General features: G+C 35.0%; 3 protein-coding genes across 19 annotated transcripts in view; 2 read left to right on the top strand and 1 right to left on the bottom strand.

The window, feature by feature from the left end:
- The window catches only part of LOC147834897 (uncharacterized), a 125,988-nt gene extending 104,353 nt beyond the window's left edge, over positions 1–21,635 (bottom strand). For 7 of the 16 annotated variants that reach the window (XR_015502924.1, XR_015502925.1, XR_015502934.1 and 4 more), the window contains exons 1-3: positions 21,389–21,635; positions 21,033–21,099; positions 3,462–3,666 (exon numbers count right to left, since the gene is read on the bottom strand). Coding sequence is in view for 1 of the 16 variants with exons in the window: in XM_087274383.1 (XP_087130509.1) it covers positions 3,462–3,526 (65 nt within the window). In the remaining 15 variants the exon portion in view is untranslated. Of the gene's footprint in view, positions 1–1,723; positions 2,473–3,461; positions 3,667–6,808; positions 6,853–21,032; positions 21,100–21,388 lie in introns of those variants that run through there. The other 9 variants (XR_015502923.1, XR_015502919.1, XR_015502932.1 and 6 more) reach the window with 6 other exon arrangements.
- Positions 1–26,983, top strand: part of LOC147841881 (uncharacterized) — a 191,664-nt gene that overhangs the window by 96,460 nt on the left and 68,221 nt on the right. The window lies entirely within an intron of this gene.
- wnt4 (wingless-type MMTV integration site family, member 4) overlaps positions 6,256–26,983 on the top strand; it is a 36,162-nt gene continuing 15,434 nt past the window's right edge. Inside the window, 1 exon segment of one of the 2 annotated variants that reach the window (NM_001040387.1) lies at positions 6,256–6,675. In NM_001040387.1, coding sequence (NP_001035477.1) covers positions 6,599–6,675 — 77 coding nt within the window. In that variant the 5' untranslated portion in view covers positions 6,256–6,598. 2 annotated transcript variants of the gene reach the window in all.

The following is a 26,983-nucleotide window of genomic DNA, read 5'->3' as shown; positions in this document are numbered from 1 at the left end:
AGAAAGGGAGGTCTAGAAAGAAAGTGAAAGCCCAGACAGTCGCTGAAATTTCTCAGTAGTTCTTCAGCAATCCTCTGCCCTTCCTCAAGGTAAATTAACAACAGCTGCTTCAGTCCAACATCTACATTATCAGGATGATGAAGATGAAACCAGGGTGGACAATGATCCAAAACACAGCCAAGCAAACTCTCAAATGCTTTCAGAGAAAGAAAACCAAACTGTAGAATGGCCCAGCCAATCACCTGACTTGAATCCAATAGAAAACACAAAATAAAGATCAGATTTGATAGACGAGACCCACAGAACCATCAAGATTTTTACACTCTGTTGAAGTCTGTGAAAAACTCACGCCTGAGCAATGCATGCGACTTCATTCTCTGAGGCATCTTTAAGCTGCCATCACCAACAAAAACCTTTTAGTCACAGAATAGTCAAGAACTGCTGCTTCAGAGAATACCATTATTTTACCAGATGTAAGCGAAGGATGATAAATAAACCCATTTTCAAATGTCTTATAAAACGAAAACACATTAACCGATGCAGACGGAGTGGATGCAGAATAATCCGAAGGTTCTTTACTTACTGCTGTTCTTCACTTGTACTGTATGTTCAGCTCATGCTGTGAAGAGTCTGTCCAGACGTCTGCAGCTCCTGCGCCTTAAGAATGGACTCATTCACTGCTGGCACATGCCTATAATTTGTCAGTCATAATTCAGCATCTCTGACTGCCTGTTTATCTCCACACACACACACACATTCACACACACTCACTCACACACACACACACACACACACACACACACACACACACACACACACACACACACACACACACACACACACACACACACACACACACACACACACACACACACACACACACGTGCTGAACTAGACTCAAAATCTACTGGGTAAAATGTAGTGGGAAATGTAGCATCTTTTAAGTCTATGTAACTCCTTTTTTTCATTTCATGTTTACAGCCAACAAAATGATCCATCATTGTGTAAATGAATGGCCAAACAGCTTTGGAAACAATGTTGTGTAAATGTATCCCCAGTTGTCTTGTTTTCCAGTACAAACATCTAAGCGTTCATAAATCAAGATACACGTCAGATATTAAGGCTTGATATTGAGAATAATGTAATGTTAAAACAAAAACAAATATCCGCTAGCAGGGTCAGAAAATCTAAATTCATTTAATTACATTTTTATTTCCACCCTATTAGCAAAAATCATAATGGGGGTAAGATGGAGGAGGAGGCATTGAAGATGAACCCAAAACATCTTGATGAACTCTGGGAGTCCTGCAAGAACACTTTCTTTGCCATTCCAGATGACTTTATTAATAAGTGATTTGAGTCATTGCAGAGATGTATGGATGCAGTCCTCCAAGCTCATAGGAGTCATGCACAATATTCATTCTTTTTTTTTTTAAAAAATTAACACATTTTTAGATTCAAGTTTTAATACCTCATTTCTAATAACTGATTTATTTTATCTTTGCCATGATAAACGTAAATTATATGACTAGATATTTTTCAAGAGTCCTCTATAAAGCTTAAAGTGTTAAAGGTTTAACTAGGTTAATTAAGTTAACTAGGCAGGTTAGGCTAATTAGGCAAGTTATTGTAAAATGATGGTTTGTTCTGTAGACTATCATAAAAAAAATAGCTTAAAGGGGCTAATAATTTTGACCTTAAAGGGCCATGCAACCCTCTTGTTTCAGTAGGGTGTTTTCACACCTCTACTTTGGAAAAAGTCAGGAAAGTGGGCGTGTCCAGCTCTGTTTAGCGGGGAGTGTCGGAGGAGCAAAAGAAGTAAGGTCTGTAAAAATTTGCATAAATCTGGTAGTGTCAGTTTGGGCACGCGCTGATTTTCACAAAACAAACACACACACACACAGGGGAGAAAGACTGTGACTGTGTTTACATGGACATCAGTAATCGAATTTGACAAATTATTAAATGGTGGAATTTAACTGCAGTTTGGCTCTTTTATTCAGGGAATTCATTCATGCCCCTCGTGACAAACGAGATATTTGATTCGAGGAACTGCTCTAAGTGTGTATAAAAAAAAACCTCTGCATTTCTCGGTAACTTAGACGCACTCGGCAGGTAGCATCAGAAACCTGCATGTGTTTTTCCTGTCACAAAATGTGGTGAAAATCATACATGACGGTAAGTTTGATTGTGGTGTTAACATGTTTACACTTGGTGTAATAGTTAGTTCGATACGAACCAACTTTGCCATCTGAATAAACAAACAAAGACCACTGGTCACTCACTTACCAAATCGGTAGAGACAGGACAATCAACACCAACTGGAGCCACGTCTTTATTAAGAGGAGACGAGCAGCAAATCCCACCATTTCCAGATGAAAAAAGCTCTCGGGTAAAAAAAAAAAAAATGTTCCTTAGTATTGTTGTCGAGCGTCGCGTGCACTGTAATCCACACATGAGTCCAGCTGCGCTCTCATAGAGGAAAGAATGAAAACAAAACCTTCACTGCAGCAAACTACAAAAGCAACACTGCGCGCTTGTTTTGGCAACACTACATGTCGTCTCTCTGCTGTCTGAATACTGTAACTGGAAAAAATCCTCCATGATAATAAAGTTGCACCGCATCAAAATAGAGTGCGCTGATTAGTTTGAACCAAATCTTGCTCATGCATTAATGCAGCACACTCAGAGATGTAATAAGGTACTCCCAGGTACAGATGTCCAGTCTACAAGCTGAAATACACGCTAAGATCTCATGGCCGTGATGCAGCTTCAAAAATTTGTTTCAAACCGGAAGAACGAATTTGCTTGAAATAACGCAAAAACAACAAATTTTCACTTTTTAGTGAAATATATGTGTCCTAATAGTGTTTTTAGCAGTGTGTGTTTCGTGACCCTTTAATATAGGCTTTTAAAAATTAAGAACTGCTTTTATTCTAGCCGAATTAAAACAAATCAGACTTTTTCCAGAAGAAAAAATATCATCAGACATACTGCAAAAAATGTCCTTGCTCTGTTAAGCATCATTTGGGAAATATTTAAAAAAGAAATATAAAAAAATTCAAAGGGGGCTAATAATTTTTACTTCAACTGCATACACACACACACACACACACACACACACAAGTCAATAATGTACAATTTACCTTTTTCAAACAAAATTAGATTTAGAGAGAAATGCATTGTATAAAAGATCCTCCAGACATCTGCAAACCTGTTTACCAGTGAAAATCTGAATGTAGTTATGACTGACAAAAACAGATCATAATTCACTGCAGATCAATGACACTGTCAAAAAGCCTCAATGTGTTCCCAATTCAACATTTACTCTGACCAGTCCACCTTCACTGATTGTGGTTTTATAGCTGCTAATTTGTTTAATAGGAAAATGAGAGCATAAAATGCATAAGTAAAAAAAAAAAAAAAAGTGTCACGTCAGTTGTCTGGTGTTCAAACCTTACTTGGCTGCGTTTAGTTTTGCTCTTGTTGCTTCAGTATCATCGGTGGCGTCTGCGGGATCACACATCACACCTCTTTTGTGTGTCTGGGATTGCACACAGGCCAGAGGCTCAGTAAATCAGAGCAGAGCTGGACAGAACCGGCAACAAGTGCGCTCTCGGTCCCCACAGGAGGCCAGACATCCAGTCTGAGTCATTATTAAAAGGCCTGATGGGAGAGAAATTATACAGGAATTAAAATCTAGTAAACATGACTGCAAACAAGGCAAGTATAGCAAAACCAGTGCATTTTGACCTTGTGGGGACGTTTTTTGGGGACAAAGGCTCATAATTCACACAGAATAAAGCAGTGAAGGTTGGATTTAAGGGTATAGAAAATGAATATGCAGTTTGTATGGTATAAAAATCGTTATGTCTATATGGGAAGTCCCCATAATGATAGCCACACAAGAGTGTGTGTCATTATCTGTATCGTTTTCTTTAGAATGTATTCAGTTTGAATAATCTCTCATTATATAGGGCTGCACAATATATCATTTCAGCATCCGTATCGCAATGTGCACATCTGCAGTAGTCACATGGCAAGATATGCAATGTTGAGTCTGAAATATAGTTGACCAGGAGCTACAGAACACATGATTGGAAGAGTGACTACAAAGTTTAACCAGAATAAAGTGAGTTTTATAATGTGCTTTTATAAAGGCCTGTGACTGAGCATTTCAAGAGAGTTTTGAACATTTGAGCAACAAAAAAATAGGATGTTTGGAGGTGTGACTGATGTATGTTATTTAATTATTTATAGATAAATTATATGATTTATGCAAAAAAAAAAAAAAAGGTTTCTAGATTTCAAAACAAAAACAAGATCACTTGAAACTATTTATTTATTTTGACTAATTTCTTCTAAAGGTAAAAACAAAACAATATTTTTACGTGGCCTAAGTTTTTTTTTTTAGATTTTTGGACTAAAAACAGGACAAAGCAAAGGAGGAACAGCATTTTTTTTTCTTTTGCATTGTGAATATTTAATTTTAGTAACTGTTAGACTTTTCCAGAAAACTGCCAAATAGAGCTATTCAAAAAATGTTTTTATATCATCCATATATATATATATATATATATATATATATATATATATATATATATATATATATATATATATATATATAGTTTGTATCATAAACATGTATATTTTATATATAATATTTTATATATAAACATAAATAAAAATAGTCAAGCAAGTCAAGTCAAGCAGTTAAGCGAGAAAAGCCCCCCAAATAAATACCTAGAATTATACCTAGATATTATATAACATTGTTTTCAATTGTATTTTGTATAGTAATGGTCTAAAAAAATTTATCTGAATGTAATTATTACATCTGCGCAAATGTGCCCCCCACCCTCAATCATGGAGCAGTCCAGCAGTCAAATCAGTAAAGATTTAGTTTTAAAAATTAAATAGTTGAGTTTTTATTTTTAGCTGTATATGTATTTTAAAAAAAAATTACATGAAGTTATACAAGATGCTTTACAAGTTTTTATTATTTTGCATTAAAATAAACGGTAGAAAAGGAGACGAGAGCGATAAGAAAACAACAGCAAAACAAATCTAAATAAATTAAAGTAGAAAAGGTGCATTTTAAAACTTTTGGGCAACATGCCTGGAATTGCGTAGGGACCCCAAAATCACCAAATCTGACACAGATTTTTATTGTTATTATTATTATTATTATTATTATTATTAATATTATTATTACTACTACTTCTACTGTGACAGTGACAGAAATAACTTTATTTTTTTTTTACTATTTTACTGAAATTTAATATAAAATCATTTTGCTTTTTATTAAAATAGTACATTTTGAAGCCAAATTAATGCATGTCAAGCCTGAATCATGGAATTCTGAATTGAATTTTGCATGAGTTGAAAAATATAAAATGTATTCGAGTAGTCTCGCAAACTGAAACCCAGAGAAAAACTAAAACGTATAAACCAAACACCAGCTTCGCCCTGACACAAGCATCAGTTTTTCTTACTCACTTTCTCCCTCTGTTGGTCAACAAGAATACCGAGTAACCCAGACAAACACTTGTCTGTCAGTTCAGCCAATTTGCCAGATAAAAACAATTAGACGTAACATGTACCGGCATAGAAGGATATCTGTAGTCTCCTGTTGCACATATAGAATGTTAAATGTGGAAATCTGAAAATGAGCTGTTTCTCGAATGGGTAAAAAAGCGAAACCACAATTACTGAATTTTAACAATGTTCAATGCAAAAGCAAGACTAATGAATCAAATATGATCCTTGGAAAAGTATTAAAATTACTATTCATATTAATTTTAATTACATTTCTATTTTATTTTTTTATATATATATATATATATATATATATATATATATATATATATATATATATATATATATATATATATACCATAATTAAAGCAATGTCTATTTTTGTACGTAGCTGTCAAAAAACGAAACACCCTATAAATAGCATGTTAACCACAAATGACTTGCGTTTAAGGGCACTGAGGCCAGGGAAAACACACCTTGCCCAAAGTATAAGCGTTTATACCTCGAACACGACGAACAGAGTCCCTCTGGAGAACTTAAAAAAAAATACTTGGCAGCCTGAAGCAAGAGCAAACATACATGCATGCACTAAACCCGCCTTTATCTGCTTTCTCACACATCAAAACCTCCCCCAAATGACGCGCCGCCCCTACCAAACCCTCCAGGAGTCAGTAAATTCGGCATTCACTCTCAGACTGAACCCAGAGTGCCATCAAACGGAGCTGAACATCCCGTTTAGATGAATTAACAGCGTGCGCGCGCGAGAGCAGGACTGTCATTCGGGCTGCGCAAAAGCGGGAGCTGATCCTCACATCTGTACCTGGTGATGCTGCGTAAAAGTGGAGCTCAGAAACCGCTGCGTGCGCTCTAAAGGAGGATACCTTTAGTGTTTAAACCAGGAGGCAAGAACTGTTGATCCGGACAGACCTGCTTCTCATCCACATGGATGCGCAATGATGGATTAACCACTTTTTGACGCAAGTTTTGCGCTGAGAAACTCCTCCTGGGGATTTTACACCAGCAACCTTTACTTAGCTTACCCGATTTGATTCCACTAAAGATGTCATCGGAGTATTTGATAAGGTCACTGCTTATGCTCTTTCTAGCGCTCTTCTCCGCCAATGCGAGCAACTGGCTGTAAGTGAATGTCCTTTATTTTGACGTCTGTATTGTTTGTTATGACTGAAGTCATTCATATTCCCAGCACACTGATATTTACGCCAATCCGTTGATTTAGGAATGTTTGAGAAAGCAGATGTAGATTACATACCTTGACGCGCTCTGGGGTATTTTTGGACGCGCGGAAATCATAACCTGAAAAGAAAATGTAAACTTTAGTAAGTCATTTGCAGACTATAATAGACACTGAATTTTTGTATTGCATGCATTTTGCAGGGAGAACAAAATATAAGGAAATGAAACCGGTTATTTGGAGACTGCTATTTGGCACAGCTGTGGTTGCGCGGCGGTGCGCGCAGCTTGGAGAGCAACGCGTGATTGTGACAGCAGTAACTGCGCTCTTCATCATACTTACAGTGCTGAGAACAGCTGGATGAATCAATCACATCTCATAATTTAACATTACAGCTGTAAAACAATACATTAGAGATCCGATTTTGATATTTGCATGATTAAAAAGTCGAATTGCTAAACGCGCTATTTTCTATTCCTCCATTTCCAGATGTTGAGCACAGTTTATCTGTATCCTCGAGGCAGAAATAGCACATCATTTAATCCATCCAGATGCAGTAGAGTTTTCGATGGAAGAGTGTTTTGAACTAAAGGCGCGGTGACAGGTTTGAGGCATGTTCAGACACGCTTCACACTAAAGGAAAACCTCCTACCTGTCTACAAAATATGATCATTCTGACAGGAGCCTGTTCGCTATTCCAACCCCATCTCAGGACAGGTATTAGCAGGTAGCCAAATAGACATTAGACACGTTTTCTTTAGCAAACAGAAAATGCGAAGGCTTCAGGTTTTAAAAGGCAGCATGCACGTGGGCATGAAGTACATTTTGAGAAGTAAAAAAAGTTTGAAAACTCTTAAAGAAAGAAGTGATAAGATAAGATTAGTGGTCAGTTTAAACAGTAAGACATGGAAGACTCAAAGTAACATTTAATATACAAAATATTTTAAGGTATTATTAGTTTAAAAGACGGATATCGCTGATTGGAAACACATGATTATTGACATTATGTGGGTCAAATAGATTTAAGACACTCATAGAAAGCATATTAAATTAAACAAAAATTCCTACTTTAATTTCTAAAACTTTTTTTGAAAATAAAATATCAAAACAGGTGAAATAATGTGGTGAAATTAAGGCTGCACAATATATTGTTTCAGCATCGCAATATGTGCATCAGCAATAGTCACATCACAGGATCAATGCTGAGTCTGAATCATGGAGTTCCAGGAGCCACAGAAGACATTTAGAGTCCCTTTTTTACCATTTGCATGTGTTTTTAAGGCCTGTGACTGAGCATTTCAAGTTTAAAATTATTTAAATAAAATTCAAATTTAAATAATTTGGGCACAAATAATGATGATGTTTGGAGGTATATCAAAATTAATTGAATTTAATTATTTATACAATTTATGTGGGGAAAAATATATAAATTTTCTCTTGTTTGTAGTACAAATATGTACACTTTTAAGTAAAAATACGATTATTTCACTCACCATTGGTAGCTAATTAAAACATTAGTTTTACTTCTAAAAATCTAAGAATTTACTGATATTTCTACTAGAAGTGAGACAAAAAAAGCATTTTTGATTATTGAATTTCTGTACATGAATACTCTCAGACTCCCCAGAAGTATAGAGCTGTTCAAACCATCTTGTGAAACCATGTTCATATCGCAATATTTATCACTGAAAATAAAATATTGCAATATCAGATTTTTTTTTAATATCGTGCAGCCCTAGTTCAAATGTTAATATTTGGTCACACTTTATTTTAATGGTCTGTTTGTTAAATTTAAGTTATATTGCATCTACATGGCAGCTAATTCTCATTAGATTCAAAGTGACTGTTAGGTTGAGGTAAGGGTTAGTGTAAGTTGACATGTACCTGCAAAGTTTCTAATAGTCAGTTAAGTGTCTGTTGAAGGAGCAGTATCAACAGATATTAAGCAGACAGTCTACTAATACTCAAATGGACCATCAAAATAAAGTGTTGCCTAATATTTTACAGAAAATAAAAAAATAAAAACTTAGGTCCTGTATGTTTTTAAAAATAGAATATGTTTTGTTGAATTAAATTAAAATATATCATATTGCTAGTTCTTTTAGAGGATAGTGTTACAGTGTGAAGATTTGTAATGAAAATTAATTAGTCCAAAATCAAACAAAAAGTGCTCAGGCGTGGCTTAAATAATGTTTCAGTGCTCTTTGAGTAAGAGATTCATCAAAATAAACAGCAAAAGTTAGACCAAGACACTCTGAAAATGTGGAAAAAATATTACAATCAAAATATTGTTTATATTTTTGCCACATTTTTCGAGTGCCTTGGAGTGACTTTTGCTGAAAATGTATTAGTGTTTTAAGTCTTTATATGTCATTCTAAATATGACTGACAAGTTTTTTGGAGGGTAGCTATACATTTGAGTAAATCTCTTCTATCAATTCCAAAATGTGTGAAGGCTGTAATGTTTTGATATAAACAGTTAAAGTCAGAATTATTACCCCCCTTTGAAATTTCCAAATGATGTTTAACAGAGCAAGGAAATTTTCACAGTATGTTTGATAATATTTTTTCTTCTGGAGAAAGTTTTATTTGTTCCATTGCAGCTAGAATAAATGCCATTTTAAATTTTTTTAAAAACCATTTTAAGGTCAAAATGATTAGCCCCTTTAAGCTATATTTTTTTGGTAGTCTACAGAAAAATCCATCATTATACAATAACTAATTACCCTAACCTGCTTAGTTAACCTAATTAACCTAGTTAAGTCTTTAAATGTCACTTTAAGCTGTATAGAAGTGTCTTGAAAAATATCTAGTCAAATTTTGTTGAGTTGTCAACAGTTTGGCAAGCCATTTTTATAAAACTAACTTAGAATTGCAATAAAATATGCTTTTTCATTTGCATAAAATCTTGAATTTGGCTAATAATACATTTATTAACGTTTTTAAAATGTTTAAATTCTTGATTCACAGACATTATTTTGCCACATTATTGAATATAGCTAAGAAATAGCTGTTAACTTTTTTTTTTTTTTTTTGGTGGGGCCAGTGCAAACTGTGGCAGGGCAAATAAAAATCTCAACCACTGGCCAGATCGTCCTAGTAGAAAAAAAAAAAACTTTGGCATTAAACCCTATATACAGTATATATATATATATATATATATGTGTGTGTGTGTGTGTGTGTGTATATATATATATATGTATATGTATATATATATATATATATATATATATATATATATATATATATATATATAGATTGAAAGATAATACAATTAAATTCAAGCAAAATTTAAAAAAAAATAAATTACAACCTACAAAATTTCAACTTCATTTTAAATTTTTTCTTCTCTTGATTTTTCCTCTTTCTAAATTTGTATTTAATGTTTTTCTATAACATATACATTTGTGCGTACTACTTTTTGGATCAATATCGCAAGTTATTTTGTTAGATACGCTCCAGATTTGGCTTCATTACTGACTAATCTAGTGTATATGCACAAATATAATATTGTATAGCTTCCTATGAAAAATATGAATTTAAAAGAGAGATTTGTGAGGGTATATATATATATATATATATATATATATATATATATATATATATATATATATATATATATATATATATATATATATATGGAAATGTATGGAAAAATATATAGCAATAATAAAAAAAAAATAAAAAAAAATCTTTTTGACCAAAAAGGTTTTAGATGAAGACCATATTCGCATATATTCCTGAAGGGAGTCTTTTTATAAGCAACAAAGCAACCTTATTCTACTTCATTTTTATGAAATAAACTGTCTTCTTGTCTTATACAAACAAGCTGCGTGTTGTCTGATCCTAAAATGAGATGTAGATCTAAGGGGAGATTGAGAAAATACTTTTCATGCTTTGTCTCCCACTCGTTTTGAATAAAATCAGATTGAAGGTTGAGTAAATCATCTCTAGAACATGATGCACAAAAGAAATGAGATTGATTCAAAAGTACCAGCAATGCTATATAAGAAATAAAATACTACTTTTCCTCAAAGACTTCTTTAAAGATTGAGTTTAGAAGCTTTAGAAGACCAGAATGTAAACAGCGCTCTAAAGACCTTCCAAAAGTATCAGTTCTAATTTTAAAAAGTCTTAGCACTGAATAAAAACCTCACTCGGATGCATTAAAAGCACAGGGCTTACAGTGTATAAGTGCACTCTTAACTCAACAGTCATAATTAAATGTTTTGAAGTGGAGCTGAAAGCTTTTCATTTGTGCGATGTGTGAATGTATTATTCCTGAGCACATCTGTCACCAACTGTGTGTGTGCAGGTTTAAGGCGCAGGTGCAGGTCAAGTTCTGCTGCACCTGCACATCTTCAAATCTCCATCAACAGCACACGCTTATTCATGCAAATATAAGTTTGCATTGCTGTATCATATTTTATGAATGACCGTGTGCGATTGTTTTTGCGTTCGGATGCCTGGACTGAATCACTAATTAGGGACTATAAATAACAGATGGTAACTGTTATTAAACAAACTCTTTTCTAAATAAATACTGCAAATAGTCACTCTCGGCGCGCGTTCGAATGCATTTTGACTAGCAATTACTCTTGCTTTTATCTTGGTTTGGGAAAGTCAGCATACTGTTATTGATCAAACTTCAAGCGGAGAGCTTTCAAATCGCATCCAGCAAACTTTGCGCAGAGCTTCGGTCTGTTTCCACTCTTTTCAAACTGATTAGACAGACTGCTGCAGATGAACAAATATCCTCACAATGAAGCTATATAGGGTTAAAATGAACATCGACATTATATATATATATATATATATATATATAAATAATAGTTTTCCTCGATGAACATATGTATATAGTTTTATTCTGTTGCTGAAATGCCTCCACTGTAGTTGTCTTACAGGAACGTAAATGCCACAATATAGAAAATTTGAATCATTTCTGGTGAAGTTGGATAATATTGAGTTAAAGGGACAGTTCATGCAAAAATGTCCTTATCCTCTGCTTGATTACTGTAAACCAGATTGAGTTTCTTTCTTCTGTTGAACACAAAGGAAGACAAACAGAAAAATGTTGGGATGTTGAGTATTTCCTTTCCTACTGCAAATGTCAATGGCTACTTTTTTACATCTTGTTTTGCGTAGAAATAAATTCATACATCTTTAGAAGTACTTGGGCCCTTATCATACACCTGGCGCAATGCAATTGTTGTTTGCTTGTTTCAGCTTGGCGCAAGAGTCGTTTTGATATTTTTCACCACGCTGTTTAAATAGCGAATGCATTTGCGCTGATATGTGCGCCCATAGGCGTTCTGGTCTAAAAAAGGAGGTGTGTTAAGGCGCATTGCTGGCGCGTTGCTTTTTCGCGGAATTCTAATAGACTGTTCAATAGACCAGATCAAAGACGATCTATAGTCCAAGGCGCTAGTTGTGCGCCTCGCTTACACACTACTTAATGAACACAAGATGTACAGCAATATGTAAATATCTTTACATATAAATAAAAAAATTAAAGGATTAAAATATTATAAAAATGATTATTTTCTACATAAATATAAAAGCCACAGCCTTCATGCCTTCTTCACCTTGGTGGGGCTTTCTCAGTTTATTCATAACAATTTGCTTTTGTATATTGTTATTATTAGTAGCAGTATTATTTATTATATGCATATTTATATTTGATTGAATAAAAACAAGCTTACATTTGCCCACCTGTTTTAGGTTTTAGACCATATAGGGCACAGCATGTGTATTTGGATATAAGTGACCACACTTCATTATGATTAAATGTATTGGTTAGTTGTTAGTTTGTGTAATTCATGCTTCAGCCATTTATGTATTTATTTTAATTACATCTAATTAATTAATAAGACATATTTAAATTTAAGTGTTTTGAGGGAGTGTATTCTGACCTACGGTATCCTCTGATTAGCTATGTCATAGGCTATACTGTAGGTCAAGGGTGGGCAAACTCTGTCCTGGAGGGCTGATGTCCTGCACAGTTTTGCTCCAACACTAATCAAACACACCTGAACATGCTAATCAGTGTATTCAACAGAACTAGAAATCTATAAGCAGGTGTGTTTGAGAGAGTTGGAGCTAAACTGTGCAGGACACCGGCCCTCCAGGACCGAGTTTGGACCCATCCCTGCTGTAGGTCAAACTATGCGTCTGATTTGACTTTACTTTCAGGCTATTTGTAGAAACAAGTACCTTTTATGAGAAAACGCTCTTACTGTGTCTATTGGGGCTTTAGAACTGTGGTTTCAAACTGTTGAATGAATTTTCTGATTAGCGTGAGAATGCATTCACAATGGTAGGAACCATAATAGGGGTGGTCAAATGTATATTTATATCATCTATTATTTTAATTATTAACATCATTGCTTAAAATACAGATCAGAATGAACTATTTCTCAGTATTAAAGGGCTGACCCTCCCATACATTTTGTTTTCATGTCCTTTAGGGGGGATCAAGAGTCAGTCCCACCCCCCTGTAATTTGCACCCTACCAATCCGCTTGTTAAGTGTGACGTCACGCGAAGCGGCTTCTGGGTCCAAGCGCTCTATTCAACTGAATATCGCAGTATTTATGTCCATGCCTAATATCCGATGGCCAGAAAGTGATTATTTTTTTATAAATTGTTACATTTTTGGTATTTGTTATGCAGCAAGCCCAGAGATTGTTGTGTACACTATGATTTTATATAAAATTAACTTTAATGTGTGATAGGAATAAAACGTGATCATAAACGACTGATTTCTCCACTCAAATGAGTGGCGGCTTGGACCCGGAAACAGTATTACATACGTCACAAACACGTCACCACTTAACAAGCGGATAACATAAAAGGAAAACATACCCCCTTTTAAAATGGCTTAAATAGAACTATAAACCTGATTAAAAGGTGCATCTCTTTAGATAGGGCAGCCCGATGGCGCAGTGGGTAGCACAATCGCCTCACAGCAAGAAGGTCGCTGTTTTGAGCCCCGGCTGGGTCGGTTGGCATTTCTGTGTGAAGTTTGCATATTCTCCCCGTGTTCGCATAGGGGTTTCCTCTAGGTGCTCCGGATTCCCCCATAAGTCAAAAAACATGTGGTAACATTGTCCGTAGTGTATGAGTGTGTATGGATGTTTCTCAGTGATGGGTTGCAGTTGGAAGGGCATCCACTGTGTAAAGCATGTGCTGGACAAGTTGGCGGTTCATTCTGCTGTGGCAACCTCAGATATATAAAAGGACTGAGCCGAAAAGAAAAAGAATGAATTTAGATATGCAAATTAATCTCTTCAGATATGCAAATGAGTCTCTGCCTCCAAGTCGGCTAAAGTTGTAAATTCTACACAATATTGGATTAATTTTATCCATATTTGTTTGAACCAGAATAATTCTGAAGAAGATAAAGAGTGAATTATACAGGGTTTTCTATAGATTGATGTATCAAAATGATTTTTTTTATCATCTCTCTCTACAAAAATGTAAACTCCAAACAGTATTAGATGTTAGCTTGAATATAGCACCTACTTAAATGTCATTCAGTTTATGTGCCTAAAATTCTAGTCAGGCACATTTAGAATTAGAATTATCTGACAAAATATTATTAGATTCTATATAAGCAGCACAGTGCATCCCCAAAAATGTAAAATATTGAATTAATTTCCATATTTACGCATATTAAATTGCCATTGATTTCCCAGACAGAGTGTCTTTACAGCATCAAACACTCCACTAAGCTCATAACCTTCACTATTCAAGATGTTCCGGTCAACTTTCATCATGAACTTTCCTTTTCTAGTGCCATGATGCAACAGTTTCAGAAGTAAAGAAAGAGTTGCGCTGTATCAGATGCACACAAGAGAGATGCTGAGGTCACAGGAGGTTCATTAATGCAACAGCTTGGTTATGGATATAATACAATGTAAAACCACGCAGTTGCATCAGTTTGGGAAGAACTCTTTGCATGGGATGGAAACAACAGTGGTTGAGGCGTTTGCACGGGACGGTCAATAAATAGTTCACAGCTGATGGGCAACATGAGAAGAGAGAAACCTCTAATGCGAAATACATGCTGGCGCCGAGTGCTGATAACACAAATAACAGCAGTGACAACAGCGTAATGAAGCTGTAAAAGCTGTTGTCACATACTTCCACTCATACAGCAGCCTATTAAAAGGTTAATTTGATTAAAACAGATGACTTTTATCAATTAAAATTTGTAAAAAATGACGTTGGGACATAATAGTGAAAGAGAGAGTGAAAATATCTTTTATTGACTGTCTATTTAAGATTAATTTCCCTGTAATAATGTTATTTTCTATATAGAACAAATATATGATGATGCTTTTATTCACAAATGCAGATTGAGAAGAGAGGCCATACACACACACACACACACACACACACACAAAAATGGTTGTTTTAAATTTTCAAGCTGAATCAAATAAACTTTGAGTCACTTATTTATTAATATGCCTTAAAACAGCTTGCGAAATGCATAAAGTTAAGTGATTAACTTAGTTTAATAAGTTACAACGAACTAAAAACAAACGTAGTCATGACTAATTTATCATATAATTTATTACAGTGAATCTAAAGCTACAGTTTACCTAATAAAATGCCAATTTTACCATATCTATTCACTCTTCACTTGTTCCAAACCTTTATGAGTTGTTTTTTCGTCTACTTCTTTTCGGTTGAACACAAAAGAAGATATTTTGAAGTATGTTGGAAAATGGTTACCATAATGTGTTTTCCTCCCTATTATGGAAGTGAATGAATTGTAACATTCTTTAAAATGTCTTCTTTTGAGTTCAACAGAAAAAAAAAGTTGGAACCACTTAAGTGTGAATATATGGTAAGCAAAGTAATTACTTGAGTTAACTATTCCATTAACTATATATGAGTCCAAATATTTATAAAAAGGTGATTTGATATACATGTTTTTTATTATTATTATTTTTACAGCAAGTAATGTTTCGACTTTAATGTATCAGATAATGTTTGTGAAGATAAGTGTCACAATATGGGTGAAATAATGACATAAATAAATGAGCTGATATCACCCTAATAAAAAAAAGCACATTTTATTGTGGAACTGCTAATAAACGCATATGCTTGCCACCTTAATTTATGATTTAGATTGTAATGATATAATCTTTTGTATAAGCTGCTTTGGAACAATAATTATTGTGAAATCACTTTACAAATAGACTTAATTTTAATAATTAAAATCCACATTACAAATATATCTACTACATCAAACAATTTAAATGTAATTTAAAAAAACACTGGTGGCCTTAAAATTCTAAGCTAAATCAAATGAACCTTATGAGTCGTTTGAACTTATATTATATTAAACTGACTTAAAACTGCTTATAAGATAAAGTTAGAACATGATTAACTTAGTTTAATAAGTTACAATAAACTAAAAACAAATGTGGTCCTGACTAATTTATCCCCACTGTACACCTAAAAAATGCCAATTCTATCATATCTATTCACTCTTCACTTGTTCCAAACCTTTATGAGTTTTTACTTCTACTTCTTTTCTGTTGAATACAAAAAAGACATTTTTGAAGTATGTTGGAAAGTGGTTACTTTAATGTGTTTTCCTTACTTTCATGGAAGTGAATGAATTCCTACTTTCCTCAAAATACCTTTATTTGAGTTCAACTGAAAAAAAACAAACAAACTTTGGAACCACTTAATAAATTGGGGTAAACTCAGATACAGGGACACTGGAGTGTTTTAAAGCCGTGATTCATCAGTGGATCGCTCGTATGTCAGCGTATGTCAGTATGTCGTATTTGAAACGCTCCAGTGATTGAGTGAGTTTGGTGACCTGAGTATGTGAACACCATGGCAAATTTGCCTTTGCCAGTCTCTACAGTGCCCTCGATCTGTCGTATGTACATTTTAAACTAAGTCTGATTAATTTACACCATTTACATTGAAATATTTAATTTCAGATAGCTGTTTTGTAGTTTAACAATAAAACAAACAAATATAAGATTACATTACATTTGAAATGACAATCTCTAAACCATTCTCAGATGTCAAGGGGGACAAATCAAAGGTTACCATGGGTAGGCATGGGCTGGTATAAGATTCTGCCAGTAAGACAACCTTGTATAAAAATCTTATGGTTTTACGGTATTATGAATACTGCTCTAATATATATTCTTTTTTAATGTCTGTGTAAAAAACAAAACTTTATTCCCCTTTGAAGACAATACATTTTATTTTGAGAAACTTTTGAAATATTTTGGAACAGTAGAGATGTCATTCTCAATAAATAAAAAAGGAATTATTGACTTCTGCAATGCAGTGGCGCAGTAGGTAGTGCTGTCGCCTCACAGCAAAAAGGTCACTGGGTCGCTGGTTCAAGCCTCGGCTCAGTGGGCGTTTCTGTGTGGAGTTTGCATGTTCTCCCTGCGTTCGTGTGGGTTTCCTCTGGGTGCTCCGGTTTCTCCCACAGTCCAAAGACATGCGGTACAGGTGAATTGGGTAGGCTAAATTGTGCGTAGTGTATGAGTGTATATTTGTGAATGAGTATGTGGATGTTTCCCAGAGATGGGTTGCGGCTGGAAGGGCATCTGCTGTGTAAAAATGTGCTGGATAAGTTGATGGTTCATTCTGTTGTGGCGACCCTGGATTAATAAAGGGACTAAGCTGACACATGAATGAATGAATGACTTCTGCTGTCTACATTTGTTTCAAAAACACAGATTTCTTTACAATTTAAAAAAGAATCTTTGGAGCTCTACTCTGCTGGAGATACTGCTGTCTTAAAAAACTAAAACAAAAAAAATGAATAAAATAAATAAAATAAAAAAATCTACCATGGGAACGGTATAGCTGAAAATTTTGGCAGTTTTGAAACCTTGACTTTTCCAAACAACGGTATACCTTGAAAACGGTTATTGTCCCATGCCTAACCATGGGCCAACTTTGCCCCGTGGGCCCTAGTTTGGGCATCTAGTTTAGAGATTGTCATTTCAAATCTAAAGTGACCTTTTGTACGTTTCCTTTACTGTTAAAAGCTAACTCAAACTAAATCAAGGGCGTAGATACGCTCTTAACATTGTTGGGGACATACATCCCTAGAGTGCATGCATTGAACAGCACAAACTCTGTTTCACGCTTTTAAAAACATGAATAAAGTACATAATGATATAGAATAAACATTTAATAATACAAATAACATCCTGTCCCATGCTGCACAGGTCAATTTAATTTGTAATGCAATTTAATTATTTTAGCCCTATTATTGTTTTTATAATTATGGAGGCCAATATCATAACTGAATTTTGATTAATTGCACAGCCTTAGTTAATAGTTACTCTAATTACTCTAAACTTGACTTGGTGCTAAAGGCATGCAAGCTGTCACGAGGTGGTACCTTTTCAAAAGGTACAAATTTGTACCAAAAAGTTCCATGTTAATACCTCAAGGTAATACCTTATTAGTACCTAAAAAGTACAAAAGTGATCCTCTTAAAATTTGTAGGTACTAATATATACTTTTGAGGTACCAATATAGACCCTTAAAGTACAAATGAATACCTTTTAAAAAGGTACCACCCCAGTGACGGCTCGGGTATCTTTATTTCTGAGAGTTTAGGTTAAGAATTTATGGAGCATTACTTTATTTTGCAGTTGATTAAATTATTTGTAGGGACATTTCAATAATTAGTGGATCTTGGTGGGGATATGTCCCCTCCGTCCATGCCAATTATACGCCCTTGAATTATATGTTTTAATTAAACAGTGTAAATGAATCAGATTTAGTTTAAATGTACATACTGCACTCAACGCATAGAGAACAAATCAAGGTAAAGGCAGATTCTACTTGACTAGTGTATTAATCATCAAACTCCACTGTGTTATACATGTGTTTAGGGCTGTGCGATTAATCAAAATCGATTCGCAACATTGATTTGAGACGTTGCGATTGGCTAATCGCAAGAGGCTTCGATATTATATATATATAATTTCTATAGGTGAGCATAGATCATTTTTTTATCTAGAATAATCTCACTGTGATCTTGCAAATAATCTAGATTATTCTAGATTAAAATGGCTCATTTGAATTCTGCCGAAGGCATTCAGAATATGTAGCAACGCAAATAATTACTAAAAGTAAGTCTTTGAGAACGGGTTTCTCAAGCCAGGTGGCGCATTAGACCAGGGGCTCATCTCCTGTTTCCAAAATGCATCACAAACTGCTTGAGAAACTGTTCTACTATGATAATTGGTGATGAAAATAAATGATGTCCAATAAGATGTACTTGTGTTTACTAACTGTTTATTCAGTTAAACATGAATTTTGAACTGTTTTTGGCCTACATAAGCTCCAAACAGTAATTTTTGGTCACCTTAATCCGACTAAAGTCATAACTGAACTAAACAGAAATGAAATTAAGACATGTAGAGTATGCAGAAATTAGTGGCATTATTGAAGTAAACACCGGGATTAAACTTTAACCGTCATGTAGGACTTTCGCCATATTTTCCCACAAGATCCACACACAGTAAAGGACCGCACACACACACACACACACACACCGCGAAATGCGGAAGTTTTTCATTTCCATTTGGCGTGCGTTATTAAATTCCACAACACTCTTCCACCAGTCCTTACACCTTATTTGCGTCTATTACCGCAGTTTGTCACAGGGGGCATGAATGAAATGTTCATGAGTAAAAGTGGAACTGCAAAACTGCAGTTAAAGTCACCCAAAATGACAGGAAACTGTTACATGAAAGCACTTTACTTAAACACCTTAGTTATATTATTGTCTATTAAGGCAAATAACTAGACTACAGATGTCCATGTAAGCGTATTTACTAGTGTCATCAAAGTAAGTGAAAGATCCAGAAGGGCATCCTGCTGATTTGATTCAGAAGGGCACTTTTTTGTCAGACAGCTCACCGGTCAGGTATACATCAGCGCTAAAATATCAAGGTGAAAGTCATCATAGTTTGCGTAGAATAGACCCAGCTCCCACTTTGAGAATAGATTAACACCGATATTTTTTTATCGCGGGATAAAAGTCTCTCGTTAACGCAGCCCGTTAACGGCAATAACGGCTCACCACTAATTATTTCATTTCCCCTGCCCAGAGCAAATGCATGACCGTCTCACTAGCCAACTGAGTCAGCACACTTTCCTCCTGCCCAATCAGAATTGCGCAACCGAACGATGTGGAATGCCCACAATAAAAAACAAACAAACAAACATGAAAGCACGGACAAGTAGGATGATGGTGTCTGCCACTTCAGTAGCATTAATAGATGAATTAATATTAAAGAAAAACAGGATATCGGTAATATGCAAATATTTTGGTCCCAAAGTCACAGATATCAAACAAAAACAGGTCATTTGTAAGAATTGTTGCCAAACTAAGATGAAATACAACAACCAGTATCTAAGAAAGCACCAAAGGCGGCTATATGAGGAGTGTCTTGCTAAAAAGTCAACTGAAAGTATTGCCAGTGACAGTCGATTTAGTAGCAAGCAACAGCAAATTTCAGAGTTGTTTTAGCCATGTTAGTTTGCTGAGTGTTCTCTATTTTATATATATATATGTGTGTGTGTGTGTGTGTGTGTGTGTGTGTGTGTGTGTGTGTGTGTGTGTGTGTGTGTGTGTGTGTGTGTGTATGTGTGTTTTTATAATAAAGCTACACTATCGCTCTACTTTGAGTTCAACTTGTTTACAGAAAGTTAAGGTCACTTTAAATTAAACACTTATCTAATATTTAATATTTAATAAGTATTCAATAATATTTAATAAGTAATAAGTAAATAAGTGATTAAATTCTGAATATTTAAAAAATAATTGAACAAATGTTTAAGTAAGTTAATATCTTTTCACTTCCTTCTTTAACTAACACTCACTGCATTTTAGTAGTAAGAAGCTAGGATACAGATTATTGAGCCAAAGTTTGACAAAATTAAATCACAAATCAAATCAAATCGCAATATCTGTCAAAAAAGTAGCTATTAGATATTTTCCCCAAATCGCACAGCCCTACATGTGATTGTTAATGTTTTTATTGCAGTAAGTTATCATTTTAAATGTTACCCTGCATTAGTTCATATGATTTAAAGTAATGTTTTCTCTTTACTTTTAAATCTTATGAAATAAATTAGTAAATTACCCATGGTAACTTTAAAGTAATATGGCATGGTATATTTACCTTTGACCCTCAGTGCTCAATGATATTTGGCTTTTGGGGCTTTTTACGAATAAGTTTGTGCACTCCTGATCTATATTGATTAAATTCAGATGCTTGATGTACCTTTTTTAATCTCTCTGAAAGTCTGTAGTATCTTTGTGGTTCACACATCTGGTCCAAATCCACTCTTCTAGAAAAGACAGAAACATGTTTAAATAAATATTAACATCACAGGAAACAAATGGCATCCCTAACGACATACGAGTGTGATTTTTTTTTCATCGTCATTCAATTAGATCCGTATGGTTGAATGGTGTTTGATTAATGGCAAATCTAGGAAATGGTTAATAAATGAGAAAACACTGCCCTCTAGAGTTAAAGACACACTGGCAGATAAACAAACTGTAACTCAGGCAAACTTTATAACCAAAAGCATGACTTTTCAGTACATGTGCTGTGTCTGCAAGAGTTAGACATACCAATGAGTCACCGAGGTATTGAGGAAACGAGCTGTTTATCACAGGAAGACAGTTGTGCAAGAATGACACATCTGTTTCTGAAAACATGTCGCCTTCTGTGATCGATGGATGAGGTCCTTTCTCTAGGGCTGTATCCGAAATCGCATCCCATACCCACTAAAAAGTGCACTATTTAAGGGGACAGCCGTTTCTTTGGGTATCTGAAATCATAGTGGATGTCATGAAGTGCACGGGACAGGAAATACCCAGAATGCACTGAGAGTTCGCGTTGATAATGCATTTCGCATCAGACCACAAGATGGCGTCTAAAGCGCAACCGTATCAATGTAAGTTTCTAAATAAAAAATTGTTTAATTAAAGTAACATTTGCATACATGACAGAAATTAAGTCACAGCATGAATAACATTTAAATAAACAAAAAAATTGTTAAAATTGCTATTTTTAAGCAATGTACATTCCTCACAATTTTGTCACACAATGTTGTCCCAACACAAATCGATTGTGTTCATTTAATAGTATTTACACATTTAAGTGGAGGTGACACTGTGTCTTAGTAGTTAGCATTGTCACCTCACAGCAAGAAGGTTGCTGGTTCGAGTTCCAGCTTGACCAGCCTAGCCAGGCCAAAACTAGCTAACGTTATGTCCAGCTTAAACCAGGCTGGTCAAGCTGGTTTTAGCTGGTAATTTTCCAGCCTGACCAGCTCAGATCAGGCTGGAAATAGCTGGAAACCAGCCTGGAGGTGGCCAAAACCCCTCTAAAATCAGGCTGGTCGATCAGCTAAAACCAGCCCACCCTTCTCAGGCTGGTTTAAGCTGTTTTTTCAGTTGGGATTCTGTGTGGAGTTTCCCTACTGATCCCCAACCCAACCATCACAGTACTGTAAAAATATTAATTATTGTTATACAGTGTCATAAAAAATGCTGCTATATTAATGTGCATATCCCACTTCCGGCCGTCCGCGTATCGGATCTAGACTTTACAGAGCCATAGTTGAATTGAATAACCTAAATTGGCCGTAGTGAATGTGTGTAAATGGGTGTTTTTCAGTACTGGGTTGCAGCTGGAAGGGCGTGCGCTGCGCAAAACATGTGCTGGATAATTTGCTGGTTCATTCTGCTGTGGCGACCCCTGATGAATAAAAGGGTTAAGGTGAAGGAAAATGAATGAATGAATTTAAATGAATTGAACATAAAACAATTAAGATGTCCCAACTAAAATTCAAGAGTTTGAACAAGCAGCAAAAATATTTTAGTCTAAAAGGTAAGACCACCCAAAAGGAAAATGTGAAGTATAGTATAATTACTCACGCCTGTGAGTAATACAATTAATTTCAAGCAAAATATAGCAAAAATAAATTACAACCTACAAAATGTTTTGCTTCTCTTGATTTTTTTATTTAGTTTTTGGACCATTATCGTAAGTTATTTTGTTAGATTAGCTCATCGACTAATCTAATGTATATGCACCAAGTGTGCCGCAAGCCTGCGTTTGAGTGAAGGTCTCGGCCGTTAGATCGCCCCCTGGGGGCTGGCTGCAGTACAAGTCATAAAGCCCGCCTCCTCCGTGTTAATGAAGGAGACTTGAGCCCAAATAAAAAAAAATATTACACTTGCAATAAAATGTCCCGAAAGATGGTTCTGGTTGATTAAGACACTGGTTATTGTGCTGAAATAGGTGCAGATCTTCATTTTTGTAAACAGTTTGTTTTTAGCAGTAATTTAATGCTGGGCGTGTCATCGTGATTGACAGTTGTGATTGACAGTTTCTCAAAGCAGCGCGTCTGAGCTTCGGCAGGAGATTGAAGTGTTGTAATTCGATTTCTGTGTTATTTTACCATGACAGAATGAGTTCAGCAGTAAACTACAGTTTCTGACATGCATGATCCTGGTGGAACACTGTTTATTCGCTAAGGTCAGGGCTTTTTTCGGGCTTTATTAGTTTGCTGATACACGCCTAGCCACCCAGATGGCAAAATACACTCGGACCAGTTCGGCTAGATTCTCGCCTGCCGGAGACTTACCCCTCAGAGCTCAGACTGACTACCTCTGCTGGACCTACTCCGGAGGCCTGGACTCACTGCCCGATTCCAGCCCGAGTCAATCGAGCCAGATGCGGCGGCCGAGCGAGCCGGCGCTGCCGCATGCGAGCCGGAATCAGCCCGCGATGCCGCGAGTAGGTTATGCGCTGCGGCCCGGAGCTGGCGCGATTGAATATAAAAAACCCTCATATTTGTTAATGTTATTACATCCATTTGTGTTGATATGACAGCAAACGCATGCTGAGAAGTTCAGGGGGCGTGGTTGATTTTACATAAAGCGTTTGGTTGGAAGCTCGACTCTGGCTCCATCAGACAGTCCTTCTGCGCATGTCAAGGCTCCAATTTCAGCAGTCTTTTGCAACAGTTTGTGCCCGTCAAGCAGGCGTTTTGCCCTCAAGGCGTTCAATGGGAAAAGGGGCTGTCGCGTCGTCCATATTTTTTACAGTCATTGATATGCACAAATATAATATTGCATATAGCTTCCTATTACAAATATGAATTTAAAAGAGAGATTTGTGAGGGGTGTACTCATACATGCTGAGCACTGTAAATACTTTTTAAAATGACACAAAATTATCACAAAATCTTCTTTAAACACCACCAGTCTTGGGGAAATTGTGAAACATTTACATTTATGAATATAAAATTTTAGGGCAGCACAGTGGATCAGTGGTTACACTGTCACCTCACAGTCCCAGCTGGGCCAGTTGGCATTTCTGTGTGGAGTTTGCACGTTTTGCATGGCCGTAGTGTATGAGTGTGTGTGAATGTAAGAGTGTATGGGTGTTTCCCAGTACTGGGTTGCGGCTGGAAGGGCATCCACTGTGTAAAAATATATTCCGGAATAGTTGGCGGTTCATTCCGCTGTGGCGACCCCTGATAAATAAGGGACTAAGCCGAAGGAAATTTTAATAATATCAACAAGCAATTTATTATATAAGATATCTTTTTATCCTTAAGTATCAAACCAAACATAATAATTTGTTGCAGGCTAAGTTTTATAAGCAAAGCCAACAACATCATCAATAGTTTTTAAGTTCAAAACAAACTCCTAGGTATTGCTAAAGAACATTAAATGTCTCTAAATAGAGGCGGTGGTAGTACTACCACTACTAATAATAAATAGAAACACGTGGGTGAAATATGAAGCAATGAAATGCATCAGTTTTCAAAAGAGCCTGAATTTATCTCAGACAAACAGCTTTTAATTTGCAGACATGAATAGCCTGTGACGCACAGCTGACAAATATGTAAATATCAAATATTTTTTGTAAACACCATGAGATTGTGGCCCTTGACACCACACCACGTGTGTTTACTTGCTGTCAGTAGCTTGAACAGGTCTGATATTTACCTCATATTTACCACAAAGAGACAGGAAACATCAACAGCCATCGCTGATTATTAATAAACCCTCAAAAAGATGCTGAGTGGAAGTTTTTTAGTTGCAGTTTCCTTTTTAGTCTACATTTATACAGCTATGTGAAAAAAAAATAAGATTTTAAACACTTTCAGTTTCTATGGATCTATTAAGTATAGCTTTGAGTAAAATATAAATATAAATTTTATTCTAGGAAAGTCTGAAAGCATTTCTTACAAAATGTAAATAAACATTGTCATTTTACAGCATTTTATTTATTTTTTTTATTTTTTTTTTAGGAAATGACAATTGAAAAATTTTGAAATTTTCAATTGAGAATTCAGGTGATTCTAAATATTGATTTGTTAACTCTTTAGGAGATAAAACAATGGTATTGTGTCGTTTAAAAGGGATTATACTGTAGGCTTATCAAGGCTAAAAATGGCAGCTTTGTTATTTTACCTCATATTATATTTTTATATTATTATACTATATTTTATAATATGTTTTTATCATAATACATTTGATATTTTTTGGCTAAAAATAGCAGCTTTATTTTACTTCGTATTATACAAAAAAAATGTTTTACTCAAACACAATCCAGAGGTGTAATAAAGTAAGAAAGAAAGAAAGAAAGAAAGAAAGAAAGAAAGAAAGAACCTAGTGGCCTTAGTTTTTTTCTATAGCTGTGTATATTATAAATTATACACAGGACCCATTAGGTGCCATTTATAATGTTATTTTCCCCCCACATAAATCCTTGTTTCTAATCAAAAACTGAATTACATTTTAAAAAGTTAATAACAAATTACATTTTAGAATATATATATATATATATATATATATATATATATATATATATATATATATATATATATATATATATATATATATATATATATTTATTTATCTGTTGTTTTGAATTTAAAAAATATGTAAATAAATGCAGCCTTGGTGAGCATTAAAAAGATCTTCCCAACTTTGCTAACCATTTATAATGTTTAACTTTTTCACAAGCATATCATATATTTTTTCTATTAATCCAAAAAATGATTTACATTTTAATACGTTAATAAGAAAAAGCTAATAATTTCTAACATTACACAATAAAACTGATATTTTAAACTGTAAAAATATGTAAATAAATGCAGCCTTGGTTAGAATCAAAAATCTTACTAACTTTAAGTTGTTAAAATATAATGTCGTCACACTTTATTTTGATGGTCCGTTTCTTGAATTTAAGTTACATTGCCTACTAATTCTCATTAGATTATAAGTTGACTGTTAGGTTGGGGTAGGGTTAGGGTAAGCTGACATGTACTTGTTTCTTATAGTCAGTTAAATGTCTGTTAAAGGAGCTGAATCAACAGATATTAAGTAGACAGTCTACAAATACTAAAGACCATCAAAATAAAGTGTTACCTATAATGACCACCCCACCCCATCCCTTTTTTCTATTAAAATCAGAGTTTGGTCACCTAACATCTTTAAGAAGAAAGAGAATACATTTAAATTGAATTGAGGTTAAATACAACCTACAAAATTTCTACTTAATGTTATATTTTTATTTATTTTATGTTTCTTTTGGAGCGCATCAGCTGACAGTCACGCACTGCTATACGACTGTTTTGAGGATTGCATATGAAGGGGAGGCGGCACCTGTAATGAGAAGAAAAGATAATCCCGCTGTTTTAATATTTATTTCAAAGGGGTTTTTTTATGCCTAAAATGCCTAAAAGTGAAAGCACAGAACAGACTCACATTTAAGAGCAAGGGGTGGCCCCTTGTGGTTCGGCGGTATGGGCCGCGTATAGGGAGGGCTCTTAAATGTTTATTTGCCACCATTCAAAGAAAGACTGAAAATATGGGAGAAGTTCGGGAAAATACCTTTACGGGATGACAGCGGGATAGAAGTGTAAAATACGGGAGAATCCCTAGAAAAATGGGAGAGTTGACGGCTATGAAGATGCCTCTCGTATGGAGAATGAAGTCACATGAATTGCTCAGGTGTGAGTTTTTCACAGACTTCAAAAGAGTGTGAAACTCTTGATGGTTCTGTGGGTCTCGTCTATCAAATCTGATCTTTAATTTGTATTTTCTATTGGATTCAAGTCAGGTGATTGGCTGGGCCATTCTACAGCTTGATTTTCTTTCTCTGAAAGCATTTGAGAGTTTCCTTGGCTGTGTTTTGGA

This window comes from Danio rerio, chromosome 11 (assembly GCF_052040795.2).
Source record: "Danio rerio strain M-AB ecotype USA chromosome 11, GRCz13ab, whole genome shotgun sequence".
NCBI classification, from domain to species: domain Eukaryota; kingdom Metazoa; phylum Chordata; class Actinopteri; order Cypriniformes; family Danionidae; genus Danio; species Danio rerio.
This window is presented reverse-complemented; position numbering and strand designations above follow the sequence as displayed.